Source organism: Citrus sinensis, chromosome 3, assembly GCF_022201045.2.
Source record: "Citrus sinensis cultivar Valencia sweet orange chromosome 3, DVS_A1.0, whole genome shotgun sequence".
Classification (NCBI taxonomy): Eukaryota; Viridiplantae; Streptophyta; class Magnoliopsida; order Sapindales; family Rutaceae; genus Citrus; species Citrus sinensis.
Genome location: NC_068558.1, coordinates 29,360,510 through 29,383,278, shown reverse-complemented (window position 1 = coordinate 29,383,278; position 22,769 = coordinate 29,360,510). Strand labels below are relative to the sequence as shown.

Here is a 22,769-nt window from a genome sequence, read left to right as displayed (position 1 = left end):
GAGATAGTTCTTTTAGTTTATAAAGCCAATGGGTATTATGGTGAAAAGGAAACCTTGGTATCACAGGGTGAGTATTTTGCACAGCAAACTTGTGTGATACTTATACAATTTTTTTTCGAAACTTGTTAAGTAAGCTTTGATCTTCATAACTAGTTAAGCTAAGATGCTTTTGGAAGAGCTAAAGAGGAAGTGATCAATTGAGACAAAGAGAACGTGTATTATTCACAAGAGTATATGTACAAGAGAGCTTTGATAGCTTGTCTACAAGCGCTGAGTCGCTTATTGCTCTTACTTGTTGCAAATGCTTAGTGTCATGCCCTATTTATAAGGAGGTTTGCCTTATAAATAGAATTCTAGAGTATTCTATGTATCGAAAGTTCTCATGGCTCGTAGAGAGCTCTTATGTCTAACAATGCCTACAGTATCCTAGAGAATTCTATGTACAAGCTGCATGCTAAAACACTCTAGCAAATTCTGAAGACATCCTAACCAGGTACAAGTGTGCAATGCGATAGAGATGGAGCATTCTAGAGACAAGCCAAGCTAGGACATCTTGAACTTGTCAAGTTAAAAGGCTGGAAATTTTGGACAGTCCATGACACTTAGTATCCTTTTGCTTAACAGTGCTTTGAATAATTAATTGTAACAAGTGGAAATTTATAATGAATAATTAGTTATACGAGTAGAAGTCTATGACGAGTAATTTAATTATGCAAGTCAATTTTTACTAAGTCTTGCTTTTGGAATACAAACATACTACAGATCTGAGGATGAGAAACTAGCTAGAAGTTGCGCCATTTTATTAACTTCTTTCCTTTGGGAAAATACTTCAGTGGAGTTCAAATAAGCTGTAAGTTTTATCTTGTATATTTATCTTTTATTTTCAGAATTAATTTGCATATCCGGTATGTTTAAATATTGGAAGAAAGCTTGAATGTTAATTTTATATGAACTTAAAGGCCGGCATACGAACTCTACAATCAGCATCTGAAAAAAAAATTCTACTTACATTTTGGGATTTATTAAGTATAATTTTTTTTTTTAGAGTAAAGAAAGCATAATTTTTTTTTTGGAGTAAAGAAAGCAAATAAGAAGCTGTGCATCTGTTTATTTTGTTTAAGAAGAAGATCATTAATTTCCAAATGAGAAGCATTCTCTTATTAAGTTTTTATATCAGTGATTTGTTGTCTTTAAACAATATTTTGGTACAATTTATTGTCAACTAATTTTAATTAATAAAATTCCCTCGCACCATTGCACAAAATAAAAAGAAAAGAAAAGAAAAGAAAAGTTATTATGATTTCAGAACGGGTTTGAGAGTCTTCAAATCTGTGGGTGTTTGGTTAGCATGTCGATGATCGCTTTCCAAAAATGTCAAAAGCAGGTTTTCTCACACTCTTTCCTGGTGTTGAGTTTTAGAGGGTCTTTAGGTTACGTTTAAGCCCATTTAAAAAAAAAAAGGCTACAAGATTTCATCACATCTTTCAGCAAGAAAATCTGTAATTTGGATTACAATTGTGATAAGAATTACATGGATGTAATGCGTATATGGCAAGGATGAAATCCGTAATGTGATGCATACATGACAAAGATCAAGACCATCACAACATGCACAGGTGGCAAGAATCAAACCCATTATGTGATAATTGGATGACAAGAATCAAGACCATTGTGGCATTCACATATGGCAATAATCAAGGCCATTATAGTCATACACATATGAAAAGTATTACAACTATTATTTTTTTTTAATATGGATCCTTGATTTATGATGATTGATTACTTTTATGTTATTGAATATTTTATCTAAATTAGGCTTGAGAGCCATTTGAAATTAATAAGAATGAATTTTCTCTATAATTCTAAAAAGTATCAGTTGTTCCTAGTAAGACTTACTTTATTCTAAATTTGCAGGAACAAATAAAATGACTTCAGTAAGCAACCAAAATGTCTGTCACTGGACATATGATGTCTTCCTAAGCTTTAGAGGAGCAGACACCCATAAAAGTTTCATAAGTCATCTATATGCTGCTTTGAATGGGAAAGGAATTTATGTATTCAAGGATGACAAAGAACTTGAGAAAGGAGAGTCCATTTCTCCTCGTCTCCTTAAAGCAATTGAAGCATCAAGAATTGCAATTATTGTTTTCTCAAAAAATTATGCTTCTTCCACTTGGTGCTTAGATGAACTTGTTCATATTCTTGATTGCAAAAACAAAAATGCTCAACGAATAGTTTACCCAATTTTCTATGATGTGGAACCAACAGTTGTAAGGAATCAGACCGGAAATTTTCAAGAAGCATTTGCTAAACATGTAGAAGTTTTTAAGAAGAGTATAGAAAAGGTACAGAAGTGGAGAGAAGCTTTGAAAGAGGTGGCTAATATCTCAGGCTGGGAACTAAAGGAGTACAGGTAGCTCTTCTGATTAATATGTTTATTAGTTTAATCAAACAACATCTAATATACTATTTTCAGCTAAAATTCTTCTGATTATTATGTCTACCTTATGATGCGCAGTAAATAAAATAATAGCTCCATATATGTTTATTTGCAAATGAATAGGTACAGATGAATGTAGATATTTCGCTAGAACATACCTAAAGATTAGCCATATATAATAAAGTGTTACTTAGCCATATGTAACAACATGTTACATGCATTACTTCAATTTGATCTAATGAATATTGCATGGTTTGGATTTTATTCATAATATGGAATTGATTTGTTACCACGTTCATAATAACTTTAATTTAACAACACCAATCTTTCTTTGGTCTTTTTAAACTACAGGAACGAGTCAAAATTTATTTCCGATATTGTCAATCCAATATCAAGTCAAATTCGTGTAAAATCAAAGATTCTTAAGAAGCTAGTAGGAATAGACTCACGCTTGGAGGAACTGAGGTTTCTTATGGATAAAGGTCCTAGTGCTGATGTTCGTATGATAGGGATATGCGGTGTGGGAGGTTTAGGTGACGACTATTGCAAGAGTTATTTATGACTTGATCTCTCATGAATTTGAAGGAAGCAGTTTTCTTGCTAATGTTAGAGAAAAATCTGAAAGGGAAGGTGGTGTAATCTCTTTTCAAAGGCAACTCGTTTCCCAATTACTAAAGCTTACAGATAATAGGATATGGAATGAGGATGATGGCATTAACATTTTAGGGAGTAGGCTGCAACACAAGAATGTTCTTCTTGTTATTGATGATGTGGTTGATTCAAAGCAATTAGAATATTTAGCTGGAAAGCATGGGTGGTATGGTTCAGGCAGTAGGATCATCATAACATCAAGAGATGAAGGTTTGTTAAAGACAAATGGAGTGGATGAAGTGTATAAGCCTAATGGACTAAACTACAATGAAGCTCTTCAACTCTTCAACATGAAAGCTTTTAAAAACAATCAGCCTTTGGAAGAACATGTGCAGCTATCTGAACGTTTTGTAAATTATGCTGGTGGTATTCCATTAGCTATCGAAGTTTTAGGTTCCTTTTTGAATGTTAGATATGTGGAGCAATGGAGAAGTACCCTGGAAAGACTTCAAATAGATCCTCCAAAGAAGATTATGAGTATACTTCAAATAAGTTTTGACCGACTACAAGATTCTGAGAAGAAAATATTTCTTGATATTGCATGTTTCTTTAAAGGGAAGAATAGAGATTATGTAACAAAAATTCTAGAGGGATGTGGTTTTTTCCCTGTCATTGGAATAGAAGTTCTTATTGAAAGATCTCTTTTAATAGTTGATGACGACAACACACTGGGGATGCATGATTTGTTACAAGAATTGGGACAACTGATTGTCACGAGACAGTCCCCCGAAGAACCTGGGAAACGCAGCAGATTATGGAAGGAAAAAGAAGTACGCCAAGTGTTGATAGAAAACACAGTAAGTGAATTATTAAATGAAAAACTTGTTGATGCTTGCTACTTTATTTTTCCCAATTACATCTCTGACGAATTTTCAACATCTTTACATTATTATTATTATTATTATTATTATTATTATTATTATTATTATTATTATTATTATTATTATTATTTTGCTTATTGTTTGCTTATAATTTTCAGGGAGGTGAAGTAATGGAAGGAATAATAGTTAATGCCTACTTTCCTGAAAATGAGGTTTACTTAAGTGCAAGTGCTAAAGCATTTTCGCAGATGACCAACCTAAGACTGCTCAAAATTAGTAATGTGCAACTTCCTGGTGGCCTAGAATACCTCTCTAACAGGTTGCGATTACTTGATTGGCATCGGTATCCTTTGAAATCTTTGCCATCAAATCTGCAATTGGATAAAACTATTGAATTTAAAATGTGCTACAGCCGCATTGAAGAATTATGGAAGGGAATCAAAGTAAGATCAATAATTTTGTCAATAATTTGAATTTTTTCTGTGAATAATTGTTGATAGTATTACAGTTGTATATAAATTAAGAAGTATCATTTTTTCCTGCTTTTGTTTTCAACAGCCTTTAAACATGTTGAAAGTCATGAAACTCAGCCATTCACAGGACTTGATTAAAACACCAAACTTCACAGAGGTCTCAAATTTAGAGGAGCTGGATCTTGAAGGATGTACCAGTCTGCGTGGAATTCACCCATCTTTACTGCTTCACAGTAAGCTTATCATATTGAACCTGAAAGATTGTACAAGTCTTACAACTCTTCCAGGCAAGATTTCTATGAAATCGCTTAAAACACTCATTCTTTCTGGTTGCTCGAAACTGATAAAGAAGTTTCTAGAGTTTGATGGAAATATGAATGATCTGTCAGAACTCTGTTTAGACAGAACAACTATTGAAGAGTTGCCATTATCAATTCAACATCTAACTGGACTTACTTTGTTGAATTTGAAAGATTGCAAAAATATCAAGAGTCTTCCAATTTCTTTAACAAGATAAAAATGCCTAAGAACTCTTAAGCTCTCTGGTTGCTCGAAGTTTAGGAAGTTTCCAGAGATTTGGGGAAGTATGAAAGATCTGACGGAGCTCTTCTTAGATGGAACTTCCATTTCAGAAGTGCCATCTTCTATAGAACTTTTGACCGGACTTCAATTGTTAAATTTGAATAACTGCAACGATCTAGTGAGACTTCCCAGCGGTATAAATGGTTTGAAATCTCTTCAAACTCTAAATCTCTCAGGATGCTCCAAACTTGAAAATATGCCAGAGACGCTTGGGCAAATAGAAAGTCTGGAAGAACTTGATATAAGCGGAACAGCTATAAGACGACCTGCATCCTCCATTTTTCTTATGAAGAATATTAAAACACTATCTTTTTCTGGGTGCTGTGGACAACCGTCGTCTACATCATGGCATTTGCAATTTCTCTTCAATTGGAAGCGAAGGAGTTCAGACCTAGGGGCTTTGAGGTTGATTTCTCTGTCAGGTTTGCGCTCTTTAAGCAAATTGGATCTCAGTTACTGTGATCTAGGGAAGGAACAATCCCGAGTGGTATTGGCAGCTTATACTCATTAAAAAAATTGTATATGAGCGGAAACAATTTTGTTTCGCTACCGGCAAGCATTAATTGTCTTTTTAAGCTTGAAATATTGGTATTGGAAGATTGCAAAAGGCTTCAATCTCTGCCACAACTTCCACCCAACGTAAAGAAAGTTAAAGTGAATGGTTGTGCTTCGTTGGTGACATTGTTAGGTGCATTAAAACTGCGCAAGTCCTATTGTACATTAATTAATTGTATAGGCAGCTTGAAATTGCTCGGAAACAACGGTCTGGAATTTTCAATGCTACGAGAGTACCTTAAGGTCAGTCTCTCACTCCGTGTCTTCCAGCTATGCTGTAATTATGCCCGAAAATTGAGTAATGATATGGACTCCTTAATTTTTTATTTTTTGGTTGCAGGAAGTGTCAGATCAAAGAAATTTTTTCTTCATTGTTGTTCCAGGAAGCGAAATTCCCAAGTGGTTCATGTATCAGAATGAGGGTTCATCAATTACTGTCAGAAGGCCTTCATATTTGTATAATAAGAATAGGGTTGTGGGATATGCTATTTGCTCTGTTTTTCATGTCCCTAAACATTCAACCGGTATCAAATTATGGCATTCATATCCCACACATCAATTGCACTGCGAAATGGTCGGTTCTAATACCTTTTACTTTGTAGATTTTAGAGAGAAATTTGGTCGTTGTGGGTCAGACCATCTTTGGCTACTCTATTTGTCTCGTCAACGCTGCTATGATACTAATTGGCATTTTGAATCTGATCATATTGAGTTGTCATTTAAACCTCAGTCAGGTCCTGGATTGAAGGTGAAAAGGTGCGGTTTCCATCCAGTTTATATGCACGAAGTCGAGGAGTTTGACCAAACAACAAAGAAATGGACTCGCTTTACTTCTTATAATCTGAACGAATTCCATCACAATTTTGTTGGATCAAATTCGGAAGTAGCCACAGCATCAAAGCGAAGCCGTGCAGAAAATATTGGGGCAACTGAAGCCAGTGGCAGCGGCTGCTGTGATGATGTTGAAGAGCCACTTCTTAAAAGATTTAGACAACTCGAATGAAGGGCAAAGCCTACTTGTTACTTATTCTCTGCATTTATGTGAAAGTATGCATCTCGATTTCAATAATTTATTTTCTTTTCATATGGTATTTCATTTGCTTTCTTTTTATTTATTTACTATATCTTCTCTTGCAGTTTTTTTTTTTTTGGGTTAAATCACAAGAAAATGCTCGGCTAGGGTGAAATAGTTGGTCAGAATCAAAATATGTCTTGCAAGAATCAAAATTGCATTCGTGCACGATCAAATTGAAGCTTTGAATTTTGTGATTTCTCATGAGCTGAAAATTAAAGAAAGGAAAAAAAATAAAGGACTGAAGTAAACCTCTGCTTTTATATCCTTATTATGCCTGTTTCATTGCAGCATTGTCTCTTCTTGAAGCTCTCTCATTTTTTGAATACATAATTGACGAATTGTAGCATCGATACGAGTAAACAGTACACTAATTAGGCCATCTCAATCTGATCGATTTTTTTCTTTTTTTTTCTTTGGTACAGTCATATTAGTTTAGATTCGTCTCATTGTAAGCTTTGAAATAGTATTATATGTCTCAAACGGACACTTAGAACTTATGTCTTCGGAAAGATACTCTATTTATCCTACACAACTATCCTACATCAATTGCATTGCTACGAGTGAACAATAAACTAATAATTAGGTCATTGCAATCTGATTATTATTATTTTTATTGTCGGCGTGCAGCTTCTGCTGTTCTTTCTATTTGAGTAGCTCAGCTAAGCTTATTCTAAATTATATAGCACTTGAAGCTGATATGGATTTTCCTTTGTTGGGATTCTTACTTAATTTTTTTAGATTTTACTTGAATAGCTCCAGCGCCTTCTGAGTTTTAGTTATCAACATTATAAATTAAATCAATACCAAGTCTGACAAAATGCTGCAAATTAAATAAACTGTACAAATTAAATTGTTAAACAAACTGTATAAATTAAATTGCTTTATAGAGGAAAATGAGATTGAATGACCAGTGTTTAGGTTAAATTTACTCTTGTTAGTTTCAGAGATGGATGAAGTGAAATTATCAATACTACTTATATTTTATGTAAGGATCTATCAAATAAATGTATTCGGCAAAAAATTATTGTTCATAAGGATCGTATCACATATTTGACCAAAAATATTTTCGGCAAAAAATTATTGTTCATAGCCGCTGACAGGTAGTGTCACAACATCTTAGCATCCCCAAGGCCCATTCCCATCTGATGATATTGGAATTTTGTTGAATTTTACTGTGCTTATTTAATTTGGGCTTTTCGACTTTCGTTGAGCCCTGGCACCCCCGTAATCTTCTCATAAAGCCACGCATTGGAAGGATGAAAGACAAATATGTAGATTATCGATCTCGAGTTATATATTACATGGAATTGCAGGCCAAGCTCAAGAGAGCAACTGGCGAATGGAGTCTGATTCAATAATATAAATTGAGGGGTGTGTTTATAAGATTTGTAAACTCGCTGAGGTTAGCTCGTAATAACTCGAAAGTTGTCAGGCGTGCATTTGCTTAAACTGAGACATCTGTATTTAGCGGGAAAAGCTGTTATTGGCGTTGCTGTCTTGGTCAAAAGAATTGGTTAGAAAAAGTGTTGGTTGACTTTTCTGGGTTTGTTAGCTGAGCGTTAGGCAATCTTTCTAGGCTTGATGACTCTGTAAGTACTGTGATTTAGGAAGCAAATGAGGTATGGTTTTAAAGATTGTCGGTTGATTTCTTTAGGAAAGAAAGAGCATGAAAATCTCTTCTTGTTCTTCAATTTTTCTAGTTTGTGCTCTGTTCTTGATTGATTGCTCTGATTAATCTTACTTCTTTTCTTCGACCTGAAATATTTGCGCTTGTTCAAGATCAAGGGTATTGATTGGTCACTAACCAATCATCGTGCGGTGCTATAGAATCTGATATTACGGCAGTTTTGCTTGAAGAGAAGATTTATGTGCACAGAACAGAGGCGTACTCTATGGAGCAGAATGCATTTAAGACAGTGACAAAGCTAGAAAATGCAAAAATTGCTTCAGGGATGCCATTGGCTCAAGTACTTTTTTTTTTTTTTTTTTTTTAGTTTTTTACCACGAGGTATCCTGAGGAGGGCCCCAACTGTGAGAGGCACCTTTAAGCCTGTACCACAACCCAGACTAGAAGTCCCCGCTCGAACCAATAAAGTGTTGGCTCTACTGGCAATGGAGTCTCCTTAAGTGGCTTGACTGGGTTTGCTCCCCAGTTCGAGTCGCAAGGAAGTCGCATTTGTTGGGAGAACAAAGACGACTTTGTTATATGCATCATATGCCATTTGCTCAAGTACTTTACAAAATTCATAATTTCCTTTTTAACATGCAAACTGTATTACTTCCATATGCATCCGTTTCAATGTTCTTTCTCACCACCATTGTCTCCCCAATGCGGCTGACTTCTAAAAGCAGTTGTTCCAAACATGTTATATGGCTTCAGATCAGGCCAACCATTAATCTGTGCCAAAAGTTTTTCCACTTGAGGCAGCGTATCAGGCCACTTTCTTGAATTCTTCCATTTGACGGCCAGCGGTTTATCCAACGCTAACTCAAGACGTTCAGTACGGACATCTGCCCGAGGTTCAGTTGGAAGGTTAATTCCACATAAAGACGGACTCTCCCAATCATACCAAATTCGCGAAACATGGGCTGATCTTAATGACAAAGAAAGTATTACCACTTGCTCTATGCTAGCTCGACCAGCTGGGTCCTGGAAGTCGGAGATGGGATTAATAGGTGCCGTTCTGATTTTTTCATCTTGAGCATGACAGGAATCAGAGACCGTCTCCCTGTCCATCCTCGACAGCGCAGGGAAATTTTGATATGAAGATTCCTTAAAATTAGCTGCGTGTGAAGACCCGTTTCTTGAATTCTTCAAATTGACGAGATACTTACGCCAAATTCTCTGCCCTAGTTGGACGATCAATCAACTTCTCCCGCCACCGTGACGGAAACCCTATACGAACAGTTTTGGGTTGGAGGTCGGAAATAGATGCCTTTCTGATTTCATCTTTTTCAGTACAATTGGGATTTTCATCATCTTCAGCATAACCGGTTGTCCCTCCGATTATTCTTGTCATCTCCAGCCAAAAAGAACGATAAAGCCAAGATCGTAATCTCTCTGTCGAGATATCTTCAGGCGCGTTTGCCAATTGATCGGAAAGAGCCATATGGTGTGTTTGGTAAAATCTTTCAGGGCATACGAAGAAGATGAAGGAAAAGCTGTTGACAGGTAATATTTGTCAAATTAAAAAGTCATCGTGATTATTATTATTATTTTTGAATTATTTATTTTTGTCCAAAGCAAGAAATTTCTCGGAAATTACTTGTGGTATAAGGTAACCAACACAACAATGAATGACGTAAGACGCGACGCATGCTCCTTTCAAAAGTTATAGCAAACCGTATACAAAAAATTCAACCGAATCCCATCATATTGATCCCAGGATTTCACGTGAGTTATTTTAAATTTTCTGGAACAAATTAATAGACAATGGCTTCTACGAGCATCCAAAATAGCTATAAGGCAACCTCGATCGTTGATTTTTTTTATGAAGAATCTCAAAGAACTATCTTGTGGAGGGTGCAAAGGATCACCATCATCTAAGTCATGGTTTCTGCGCTTCCTGATCAATTTGATGCGAAGGAGTTCAGATCCGGTGGCTTTGAGTTTGCCGCCTTCTCTGTCCAGTTTGTGTTCTTTAACAAAATTGGATATCAGTGACTGTAATCTAGGGGAAGGATCAATCCCAAATGATATTGGAAACTTACGCTCGTTGAAAGTTCTATGTTTGAGTAACAACAGTTTTGTTTCTCTGCCAGCAAGCATTAGCCATCTTTCTGAGCTTGAAAGCCTAGATTTGAATGGTTGCAAGAAGCTTCAATCTCTGCCTCCACTTCCAGCCAGAATGAGAATCGCTGGTGTAAATAGTTGTGCTTCATTGGAGACAGTATCAGATCCATTAGAATTAAACAAGCTAAAGGACTTTGAAATTCAATGTATGGACTGCGTGAAACTGCTTGGCAACAATGATTTGGCGCTTTCACTGCTGAAAGAGCACATGGAACAGTATGAAGTCAGTCTCTCACTATCTCTCACCAGTGCTAATATTATGCCTAAATTAAAAATTATGCAATGGTATGGCTTTTATATTATTTATTTATTTTTTCGGGGTTGCAGGATATGTCAGATTATCACAAATATTGTAGCATTGTTGTTCCTGGAAGTAAAATCCCAGAGTGGTTCGAGCATCGTAATGATGAGGGTTCTTCACTAAGAATAAGCTGGTCTTCAAAGACGTATAAGAACAGTAAGCTTGTGGGATATGCTATGTGCTGTGTTTTTCAAGTCCATAAGCATTCACCTCCTTATCTAGAGTGGTTTAGTCATCTTCATAAGCTGGACTGCAAAATCAAATGTGATGGCGGTGATACTTGGATTTCTACTCCTATGTTCAGAAAGCAATTCGGTCAGGCTGTGTCAGAACATTTTTGGCTACACTATGAGCCCAATGTACATTTGTTTGGAATGAATAATGGGGTGTTGTCATTTGAATCTTCGTCGGGATTGGAGGTGAAGAGGTGTGGTTTCCATCCAGGATATGAGATTCAAGTGGAGAAGTTCAACAAAACAACTCCTGTTTGGAATTTGAACGACTTCAATCACGATTCTTCAGGATCAAAAACGCTGTTTGAGAGAAGCCTCATTGATGAATATGACAGGGCAGAGACCAGTGAAAGCGGCAGCCGGGATGATGAAAAAGTCAGTCAAATAATTAGCTTCAGCCTTAATGATGAAGAAGATATCCAAAGCTTCATCATTGGGTTTAGGGATGGCAACTTAACCAAAACCCGGATAAACCCGGATGATCCGGACTGGGTTCAATGCTAAAATAATGCAGATCCGAAAGATGTATTTTGAACCCGTGCATATCTGATTCCGGTTTCACATTTACCTGAACCCGGAAATCCAGAACTCGCATCTGGATAGTTTTTATTTTAAAATTCACTAAATAAAATATATTTTATTTAATATATTATTATTCTCCATTAGAACGGTAAAAAAAGGCCAGTGGTTTTGGAATAGTATTAATATATTTTAAAAATAAAACGCACAACCTCAAAGAGTCCAAATTTAATATGCCTCCATTAGAACGGTAAAAAAATTTTATTATTATTATGCTCTTGACTACGGTAACCCAAATTTGATATTATATTTTAAAAATAAAATATAAATATAGTATTAATATAAATAAACTAAATATGGTTTTGGAATAGAAGCCAGTGGAATGGCTGCTGTGATGATGAGGAACCACAACCTCAAAGACGAACTCAAATAATGGGGAAAGGCAATTTATTATTCTCTGAATTTATCAGTAAGCAGGCATCTCAAATAATGGGGTAGTGACGTGGCATTCTGTCTAGATGGGTGTCCAAGTTTGTTCACCGTGGTTAGCAGCATCTATATATAAACGCGGGCTGATTTATTGGCAGTCTTTAATGTGTCCGTTTGAAGAGTTAAAAAGTGTTACTCTCTTCCTTGTCATTTCCTCTGTGATTTTAACATAAAATCCTCCATTAATAATATCTCTTCAAGCCATTATTGGCCATGGATGTAGGTGTAGGATTTGAATAATATACCTATAATTAAATGTACTTCTATGATTTTCAGAGAATTTTTACGGGTTTAAATAGTTGAAACTAGGGATTGAGGCTATAAGGGCAAATGTTGAGGATTTTAAGAAGAATAAAAAATATGAATATGATCGATCTCAGCTTGATTTAGCTTCAGAACAAACAAAAATAGAAAAAGGAATGATTATATGGAATTTGCAGGCCATTCTCATGCCTAGGACATGTTCGATAATATGCCCAAGAAGGAAAGTGCATCCCACCTGGTGTGTTGCATCAACTCTATGATTTCCCAAGCAAAAGCAATCAATCAATATGGTCAATTTGTGAAGGTCTGGGTGCAGACAACGAAGGCCAAAAAGCAGAATGATTTCAACTCTGTGGAAAAGAGTGCAGTTGAGACAGTAACAAGGTTAGCAGCAGCAAAAATTGCAGCGATGGATGCCGGACAATTGCGAAACTATGATATTGATATACTCCCTTGCTCATGTGGTTTACAAACTTCATAATATCCTTTATAACATGCAATACTGTTTTACTTATATGTGCATTCCTTTCAGTGTTGTTCGAGAGAATGATTCAGATTCATGCATCAAGAATGTGGATGAGGGCGGCTAGCAATGAATAGCAGAACTGATCTAGCTATGAAACTCAGACTCAGATTTTCTACCCCTTCTTCACCAGTACTACAACAATGGAAGAGACTGAGAAAGAGCAGCAGCTATCTTCAACAGCAACATCAGCTTGCGTCTGTCAAGGAGGAACAGGCAACCATGGCTTATACAGGCCAAAACAAACCAATGCTTGGAGTTTGGGAGCTCAAAGATAGCAAATGGCAAATTGGTCTGTGTCACCTTCAGGTTCGTTTTGAATTAATTTATTTTACCTTTTTTTTTGTAGAAAAATATGATCATTGGAAACACCACTGTAGACCACAGATCCTTTAGTATTATCTTTTGTGAACACTTTTGCTAGACTTGCTGTAGCTACCAAAAGAGGAGAAATTAATAACTAGAACGCATAAAATCCTCTTATCGATTTATTTGAAACAAACTTAATTGAATTCAAGTAAAACTTCATCTTGCAGTGGAACAATGAACTCAAAGCTGTAAGTTATTTTCTTACATTTTAGTGTTTACTTACTCTTGTATTTCAGTGATGTTTGACTTTTCATATTTTATGTACTAAGTGTTTCACATAATTCGATTTACGAGGAAATTTTAATCTCTTGTTGCCAAGGCTCGAACTTGTTGCAAATTTTCTGGTAGTGTGGGTTTTCCATTTTCGGCTCCACATCGAATTTTGTTTGCTTTCATAACTGTTTTTTTTTTTTTTTTTGGTGATTACCATTATATAAGCGACAATTATCTATTGCAAAATCAATTTTCTGGTACTTGTTGCAACTTTGTTGTGGAATCAATTGCTTGAATCATGAGCATCCAGGGAGTTTCTTCTTATGTTCCATCTCCTCTCTGTAATTGGAAATACAATGTGTTCTTGAGCTTCAGAGGCAAGGACACCTGCAAAAATTTCACAGACCATTTATATGCTGCTTTTGGATAAAAAAGGAATCATTGTATTCAGCAATGACAGAATGTGACAGAGGAAAATCCATTTCACCAGAACTATTTGAAGCAATTGACAAAATCAAGAATTTCAGTTATATTTTCTCAAGAAACTATGCTTTTTTGACTTGGAGCTTGGATGAACTTGTTAAGATTGTTGAATGGAAGAACACAAGTGATCATCAACAAATGATGTTTCAAATTTTCTACCAAGTACTGTGATAAGGAAACAAACAGGAAGTTTTCAAGAAGCTTTTTCTAAAAATGAAGAAGCTTTCAAGAGTGGAGAGACGCTTTCAAGAGGTGGCTAATATCTCTGGCTGGGAGTTGAAGGACAGGTAACCATTCTTATCCTCAAAAATTGATTTTCTAACACTAAGGTTACTCACCTAGTGAACAGTGAGCAGGTATTTTAAGATTCCTTCACTATCAATTTGTATTGTTTTGATCCAATATATCTAAAAGAGTCACTGAGGCAGTTAATTTCATATTTTCAGCGACTCAGTAATTTATGTATACATGTCTTTAACAGAATTTTACGCAAACACAGTGCAAACCCAGTGTTTATTTAATCAATTAGTTATTCCAACAACTAACTTTATTGATTTCCTCAATAAAATCAGCTTTTTTGCGATATAGTTTTCAGTAAATGCTTATTGATAATTTTAAGTAATGTGACAAATTGAGAAAAGCACGTATTTGCTGTGCCATTTTGTTTCTTATAGCCTTTGAGCAAGTTGAAAATCATGAGTCTCAAGCATTCTGAGAACCTCATAAGGACACCAGACTTCACAAGGGTACCAAATTTGGAGGATCTGATTCTCGAAGAATGTACAAGTTTGCGTGAGATACACTCATCTTTGCTGCTTCAAAGAAGCTGATTTTATTAAATTTGAAAGGTTGTGCAAATCTTACAACTCTTCTAGGCAAGATTTTTATGAAATCTCTTAAGACACTTGTTCTTCCTGGTTGCTTGAAATTGAAGAAATTTCCAGACATTGTGGGAAGTTCTTTTGGATGGAACTGGTATTAAAGAACTGCCATTATCAATTGAACTTCTATTTGGACTTGTTCATTGACTTTGAATGGCTGCAAAACTTCCAAGTACCATAAGTGCTCTAAAGCATCTATAATCTTCTGGCCTTTGGAAATTCAGAGAGAGATAACTTCAAGCAGGGAGCAGCTGTTGAAGCTTCATTTGGAAGGAACTGTAAGTTGCCAGCATCTATTGAACGTCTTTCTGGCCTTGTCTTGTTGAATTTGAAAGATTGGAAAAATCTAGAGAGTCTTCCAAGTACCATAAATGGTTTGAGATCTCTTAGAACGTTGCATCTTTTTGACTGCTCCACACTTGAAAATGTGCCAGAGAGCTTGGGGAAAGTTGAAAGCTTGGAAGTTAGGTTGTCTTGTTAGAGTTGGGCCAAAAAGCAGAAAGATTTCGACTGGGGAACAGAATGCAGTTAAAACAGTAACAAAGTCAGCAAAAGCAAAATTTGCTAAGGTACTTTACAAAATTCATAATTTCCTTTATAACAAGAAATACCGTATTACTTCTATGTGCATTCCTTTCAATGTTGTTCTACTGTAATATGGAAGATGAATGTAAATAAGGGCAGCAAGCTATCTACGACAGCAGCATCAGCTTGCTCACTTGGCCGCCATAGGCTGATTCAAACGGCAAAAGCCATGCCGAAAAGTCAAATCAAATAACAGCAAATTCACATCCTAGGTGGCCTTTTCTTCCTGCTCTGTCACTCATCAGTTTTGAGAGCAGGTTCGTTCTATAATAATCTAATATGCACATATCATGATCTTTAATTCTTTATTCTATCATGCTTTTATGATTTGTTTACTTCTGCCACAGTGCCATACACACTCACAGATTCAGTATAACAAGGTTTCTCTATTTTGCATGACTACAATACATTTAAGTAGAAATTAATTTCTGAATATGCTCTTATCCTTTATTAATCATGTAAAAAGTTCAGATGTCAGGCTATATGATTATTTACAGCTGCCTTGCGGATGGATTCGTAATCTTAATAAGTAATATTATCAAAAAAATTTAGATTTGCTGATCTATATTCATCAATTGCATACAAATGTAGCATTTACTTGATTTTAGAGCCTGGTCGTAGATGAATAATGCATTGACAAATAAAGAAATGATCAAAATACAAGCCTCACAAGTTGATATGTCATTGTTGAATGATGATTCAAATTCGTTATGTTTATTAGTTTTTGTTTGGGCGGGAAATTCAGATGCTCAAGCGGCTGACGTGGACTACATTAACAAGTTTTATCTGAGTTTGACTCTCCTTGACCAATTCTTTGTATAAAAAATCTGAAAAATAACTTACAACTTGTGAGGCTTGTAACCAAAAGATGCCTAAAACCAATTATTTCTAAGGGAAATGGACGGCCTTCTTCCCAAGCTTTAAGCAACTTCAAAGAAAAATCAATTCACTAGGTCAGCGTCCCTTGCATCCAACATAAACAAACTGCAGTTATGTTTTGGGAACTGCATCGCAGGAAACTTTGACCTCACATGCCTGCCATTATTTTCTTCAAACCCTTTCTGTGAAATTTGCTTGTGGAATTCCTAGCTAGTTACTGCCAACAGCAGCGATGGAGTCAACATAACACTAGCAGCACAGGGCAAGGATTACTAGCAGTAAGTGGAAGCCGACGTACAGAGGCTCAAAGGTTTAACTTCCTTTAACTATTATCAGCTCACAACAAGCTCCCATTTGCCAATAATATGCAATCGGAAAGCTTAAGCTGATAGGCAAAGACTTAATACATAGAGTTCTGCTATTTGAACTACGCGAAGACAAAACAAAGACAGAAAAATTGACACTGTTACTTCAACGGCTGTTTATTATTTTTTGAATTTAAAAAATAAAATAATCAAAAGAAAAAGGAAAATGAAAAGTAACGAAAAAAAAGAAATAAAATAATCAAAAAAAAAGTAAAGAAAAAAAAAAGATTACTTTTTGAGTTAATCTTTCTCCATCTCTCATCTCTGCTATCTGCGTTCACGCACAAAGAAAAAACTCTGCATCTCACTATTTTCGTCTCTCTGCATCTCACCAGTTCCGCATCTCAGTTAACATAAGGAAGAAGTTAGATCTAGATCTACAAATAGAGATTTTGATAAAATTAGTACTGATTAATTAGTAAGTTAGTGACTCTCACTATATTCAAATAAAATTTTTATTGTGTTTTATATATTTAAATGATTAGAATATTTAATTTAAATTGTAAAAATTCGTAGATTTTTATTTTTTATATATTTAAATTGTTATGAATTGTTATGATTTTTTTAATTTAAATGGTTGTTAAATAATGGAATAGATTATAATAATTTCTGAATGTGTTTTATGAACTTTAAATTTTTAAAATTATGTTAGATTTGACTTTAAATCTTTGAAATTGTAGTGATGGAATAATGTTTTATGTTAAATTGAATTTTTAATTTTTGAAATTATGTTAGATTTGTTTAATTTTGTCCGCTTGTAATTTATTTGTTCACGCTATCATGAAGTGATATTATATAGGCATTGATGGTTTTTTAATTATTACAAAATATTATTTTTTAATTATTTAACAAAAATTGATACAAAATATTAATTTTGTATCAATCAGAAAGCTTAAGCTGATAGGCAAAGACTTAATACTAATATTAAAGATAAATCTACACAATCCGACGCAAGTGATTGCGACTGAATTCCTCAGGGTTGCATCTTCATAGTCAATGAGTTAATGATTACAAATTATTAGAACATTAGCGGATGAAGACATGATTACACTCGAACAAGGCCGAGTGGCGAAGACGTGTAATACAATTAAAGAGAGTTATCATTAAGAGGAAGTCAATGAGTTATGTGGGGTAAAGACTAAACGGTGACACTTTTGACCAAGACTTACTTTCGGAATGTACAACACAACTGAGGAGCTGGAAACTGTGTACACGCTTCTGCTTTCCCTTGAAAGATAGATCCACAAAGAAAATTTTATGATACCGTAATTAATTACGGTATTAAAATATAATAAACATAAATCTTATAAATTATATATAAGATTAATAAATAAAAAATAAAATAAGTAAATTAATGTAAAAGCAGTAAATTAGTGTTTTTTTTTTTTTTGATGAAACTGGATATTCATTAAGAAGAAGAACCAAATAAATCAGTACTTAAGAACGGAGGTGGAACAACCCTCCACTCGCCGTGACCTGACAAAGAATTCCCTGCCTGAGCTACAGAGTGGGCAATGGAATTCGCAGACCGTCTAACGAAAGAGAAAGATACATCTCGTATTGAATTAGACAAAGCACGACAATCTTCAATAATAAGACTAAAGCTACTAGGACCCGAAAGATTATTAACTAGAGCATTGTACACATTTAAGCAATCCATCTCAATAGTTACATTAGACAGTTGTAGTTGCTTAATCCAACTAAGGGCCTCGCGAACACCAAGGGCTTCAGCATCACGGGCACTAAATCTTCCAGGAATGCTACAACACCTAGCTGCCACAAATGCACCATTTGAGTCTCTTATAACATTGCCAAAGCCAATATAACCCCTGGAAGCAAACAGGGCTGCATCCACATTACACTTTAATCTACCAGCCACTGGAGGTTCCCAACAAATTGCACCGTGACCTATAGGAGAAGGCTGAGAAAACAGAAACTGCTGCTTCCTGACAAGCTGCCATTGAAACAGAAAATGGCCAGCTGAATTGAGGAGTTGCTGCACACCAGAGGTCTTCCCACGCCAAACCATAGCATTTCGATTCTGCCAAAGACTCCAACAGATCATAACAGCAAGTTGAGTTTGCTCAAGGCTATGCCTGTTAAACAAAGCTTCCAACCAGAGCAAAAGATTTGACCCATCCCCAAAGAATCCAATAGAAGAGGTCATCCAGCAAGTTCGCGCAAAGGGGCATTGAAGCAATAGATGGCAAATACTTTCAGAACTAGCATGGCAAAGAGGGCAAGCAGGGGGTACCTCGACATATTTTTTGAGGAGATTCTCAGTTGTAGGCAGGACATCTGTCAATGCTCGCCACATGAAGTGCTTCACTTTACTTGGGACCTCTAAACTCCATAACCGATTCCAAATACTACTAGAATGGATATCCAAACATGGAGCCAACATCTTGTAGCTGCTGTGGACCATATAAACCCCTTTGGCCTCATGCATCCAATACCATGAATCCGCATTGCTTCTACTGCTCAGAGGGATCTGCCATATTAGATTCTTATCCCTCTCATTAAAAATATCATTAAGAATATCATAATCCCAAGCTCTAGTGCTAGGAACCATTAACGAGCTAACTGGAGCTGCCTTAACCTGCTCACTCAACAAAGTGTTGATAAATCCACACTCACTGTCAGGAAGCCATGGATCCTTACCAATAAATGTTTGCTCACCATCCCCAATTCGAATTCGGCTCCCTTCAATAACAACCTGCTTGGCTGCCATAATGGACCGCCATGCGTAGCTAGGATTATGCCCCAAAGTAGCTCCAGCAAACGAAGTTCGGGAATAATACCTTGCTTTGAATATTTGTGCAACTAAAGAGTTCGGCTTTGTCATCAATTTCCAGCCTTGCTTTCCTAACATAGCAAGATTAAAAGCATGAAGCTTTTTGAACCCAATTCCCCCAGCTGACTTGGGTTTACACAAAGCATCCCAGCGCATCCAATTAATGCCTCTCCCTTGATTACGGCTATTACCCCACCAAAAGGAGTTCATCATAATCTCAAGCTCCTTACACAACTCTAGCGGAAGTAGGTATATATTCATCACAAAATTTGGCACAGCTTGAGCAACTGTTTTTAAAAGTATTTCTTTCCCCGCTCTAGATAAAAACTGCTTATTCCACCCTTGAAGCTTCTTCCAGACCTTCTCCTTCACAAACCGAAAGACATCGCTGCGTTTCCTACCAACTTTTGAGGGCAGCCCCAAATATGGTCCATGGTTTTCTGTTGCCATAACCCCAAGAGTAGTACAAATCTGCTGTGCAGTATCTTCGTTCACATTCCTACTAAATGAGATAGAAGATTTGGCATAGTTAACACACTGCCCAGAAGCATTGCCATATGCACACAACACCTGCTTGACTAAGTTAGCTTCCACTTGGTTTGCACGAAAAAATAAGAAACAGTCGTCTGCAAAAAGGAGGTGAGATATTGCTGGAGCCTTCCTAGCAACTTGAACTCCATGAATCAACCCCGCTTTCTCATATTTGGCAATTAAAGAGCTAAACCCCTCAGCACACAGTAAGAAAAGGTAGGGTGATAACGGGTCTCCTTGACGAAGTCCCCTTTTCGGAATAATAGGGCCTACTTCATTACCATCCCTGAGCACACTATAGCTTACTGTCGTAACACAAAGCATGACCAACTGAACCCATTCATCAGCAAAACCCATCTTCGACATCATTGCTTTAAGAAAGTCCCATTCAACACGGTCGTAGGCCTTAGCCATATCAATTTTCAGTGCTGCAACCCCCTTCTTTCCCTGTCGTTTCCTCTTCAAAAAATGCATTATTTCGGCTGAGATTAAAATGTTGTCCGTTATGGCTCGTCCGGGAACAAAAGCGCTTTGAGAGTCAGAAATAACAGAATCAAGGACAAGCTTCAAACGGTTAGCAAGCATTTTGGCAATAATTTTATAGAGCACATTACACAAAGCGATTGGCCGCATATCTGCTAAAACCTCAGGCTGTGCTTTTTTAGGAATCAAAACAATGAGTGTTTTATTTAAATCCAAAGGGAATTGTTTATTAGCTATAAAATAAAGGCAAGCAGCTGAAACATCTCCCCCCACAATATGCCAAAATTTTTGATAGAAAGCAGGGTTCATACCATCAGGTCCTGGCGATTTGTCAGGGTGCATACTGAACAGAGCTTCTTTGACATCAGCATCAGTGAATGGAGCCAACAGAATCTGGTTTTGCTCAGCCGTAATAGAGGTCATTACAGAGGAAACTACAGCCTCATTATTGCTACCATTTGAAGAAAAAAGCTCTGTAAAATAAGTTCCAATGAGTGTATCAATTTCACCTGAGTCAGCACACCATACCCCTTGAGCATTCCGTAATTTGACAATGGAATTTTTCTTCTTCCTCGTAGATGCCATTGAATGAAAATAGCGAGAATTCAGATCCCCTTCTTTCAGCCAAAGAGCCTTAGCTCGCTGCTTCCAAAAAATTTCGTGACTGTGTAGGAGTTCATTGTATCGTTTGCGAACTTCAGTGAACTCCATAAGGCCTTCCGTATCGCGACGACCTCGCAAGGTTCGCATACGGGTCTTGTATTCCTTTAGACGACTACAGAAATCACGGACCATATGCCCTCCCCAATTCATCAACTTTGACCCACAAACCGAGAGTTTTTGTTGAATTAAAAGGTCGGTTGTATCATCCCAGCTGCCTCTAACTATCTGCTCACAATCAGCTTCGCGAAGCCAAAGGTTCTCAAAACGAAAACGGCTGACCCGAGAGGCTGAGTGAAAGTTATGAATTGGATCCAAAAAAATGGGTAAGTGATCTGAGCTATCAGCCTCTATACTCTGAACTTGAGCATTGGGAAATTTGTCACGCCAAGAGGAGGATGCAAAAGCTCGATCCAGGCGCTCTTCAACCCAGTTGACAGTGCCTCTGCCCCTTTCCCAAGTAAACTGATACCCATACATACCCAAATCCGAAAGCCCAGCAGCAGAAATGGCACTTCGAAAACCTTGGATTTTCCAGGCAGCATGAGGCCGAGAGCCATTCTTTTCACTAGAATCAAGCAAGTCGTTAAAATCTCCAATACAAACCCATGGAAGAGTAGAGAGAGAGGCAAGCCGTCGTAGAAGATGCCATGATTCCCGCCGACGACTGGATTCTGGGTATCCATAAAAACCCGTGACCCGCCAAACCCCCATTTCCGAATTTGAAACCTCAACATCAATAAACGTACGCCCATATTTCAAAAGCTTCACCTTAAAGTGAGATTGCCAAAACAAAGCAAGCCCACCACTCCGGCCCACACGATCTACTACAAACAACCCGCCATAACCCAATTTATTTTTTAAATTTTCTAAGGGAGCTCTACAGCTTAAAGTTTCCATAAGAAAAAGAAAAGAGGGCTTTTTATGCTTAACCAACTCGGTCAGCACCTGAACTGTTCGTGGGAGGCCCAGCCCACGACAGTTCCAACTTAGGGTACTCATTGTTGTCGGTGGGCTTGAAAGACAGGTCCCACCGTTAGCCCGTTTTTTGGATCCACATCTATATTCATCAAATGCGAAGGCCCATCCACTTCTGTCCCTCCTGTGAATTCCAGTCCAAGTTGAGCCCGCCTTCTTTTAGTTTCCTTAACAATCATTTCTTGCCCAAATTCAAAAATACCTTCCTTAAGCAAATCATCCTCATTGCATGCATGTGCCACGGCCTTTCCTTTTGCAATCTGTTGACTATGAGTTGGCTTGCCAACCACTACAGCCATGTGAAGTTCTTTATTTCCATTGACTTCCATTCCAGCACTGTCATTATAAATGGAAATGTCCGGTATTGTGGGATTCGTTTCACTAATTACCCTTGATCCTCCAGATGTCACGCATCTGCCAATTAGGGGTTCACCCCCTTCCAACGGCCCTGGACGCAACCATCTCTCCCCGGAAGCCATGACATTCCGTCGATTGGGTGCCTTCATCCCTGGCCCAAACGGTTTCGGAATGGCGGCAAGGTCACAATCATATAGCTTCGGACACAATTTTTCTGTATGACCTAATAGGCCACAAATAAAACAGAAAGTATTCAATCTTTCATATTTGAATTCAATCCACATCCACTCCCCTCCTTCTTTTTTAAGGCGCATTCTTCTCTTCAACGGTTTTCGGACGTCAAGCAAAACTCGTATACGCATATAATTCCTCCACACTCCCATGAAATTGTTAGCATCGGAAGATTGAAACTCTCCAATAAAATTACCGATATTTTGCAGGACTTTGGCTGTGAGGAAACCAATGGGAAGGT

The 22,769-nt window shown here is 36.9% G+C and overlaps 2 protein-coding genes and 1 long non-coding RNA gene across 5 annotated transcripts; all 3 read left to right on the top strand.

The window, feature by feature from the left end:
- The first annotated feature begins 1,925 nt into the window (after window positions 1-1,925).
- On the top strand, window positions 1,926-6,525 carry LOC112498202 (TMV resistance protein N-like). Its single transcript, XM_052435902.1, has 8 exons — window positions 1,926-2,413; window positions 2,792-2,936; window positions 2,974-3,888; window positions 4,071-4,355; window positions 4,471-4,769; window positions 4,947-5,454; window positions 5,544-5,765; window positions 5,863-6,525. The coding sequence occupies exons 1-8, from the start codon at window positions 1,926-1,928 to the stop codon at window positions 6,523-6,525; spliced, it is 3,525 nt and encodes a 1,174-aa protein (XP_052291862.1).
- A 3,364-nt stretch (window positions 6,526-9,889) lies between these two features.
- On the top strand, window positions 9,890-11,533 carry LOC127901522 (TMV resistance protein N-like). The gene is made up of 2 exons (XM_052439039.1): window positions 9,890-10,613; window positions 10,718-11,533. The coding sequence occupies exons 1-2, from the start codon at window positions 10,089-10,091 to the stop codon at window positions 11,426-11,428; spliced, it is 1,236 nt and encodes a 411-aa protein (XP_052294999.1). The 5' UTR covers window positions 9,890-10,088; the 3' UTR covers window positions 11,429-11,533.
- A 269-nt stretch (window positions 11,534-11,802) lies between these two features.
- LOC127901523 (uncharacterized) lies at window positions 11,803-16,923 on the top strand. 3 transcript variants are annotated; one of them, XR_008053748.1, is made up of 3 exons: window positions 11,803-12,580; window positions 12,729-15,507; window positions 15,996-16,923. It is a non-coding gene; the product is annotated as an uncharacterized LOC127901523 (long non-coding RNA). The 3 variants fall into 3 exon arrangements; XR_008053749.1 differs by lacking the exon at window positions 15,996-16,923 and having other exon boundaries at window positions 12,729-14,943; window positions 15,100-15,966; XR_008053747.1 differs by lacking the exon at window positions 15,996-16,923 and having other exon boundaries at window positions 12,729-14,071; window positions 14,459-15,960.
- The last annotated feature ends 5,846 nt before the right edge of the window (window positions 16,924-22,769 follow it).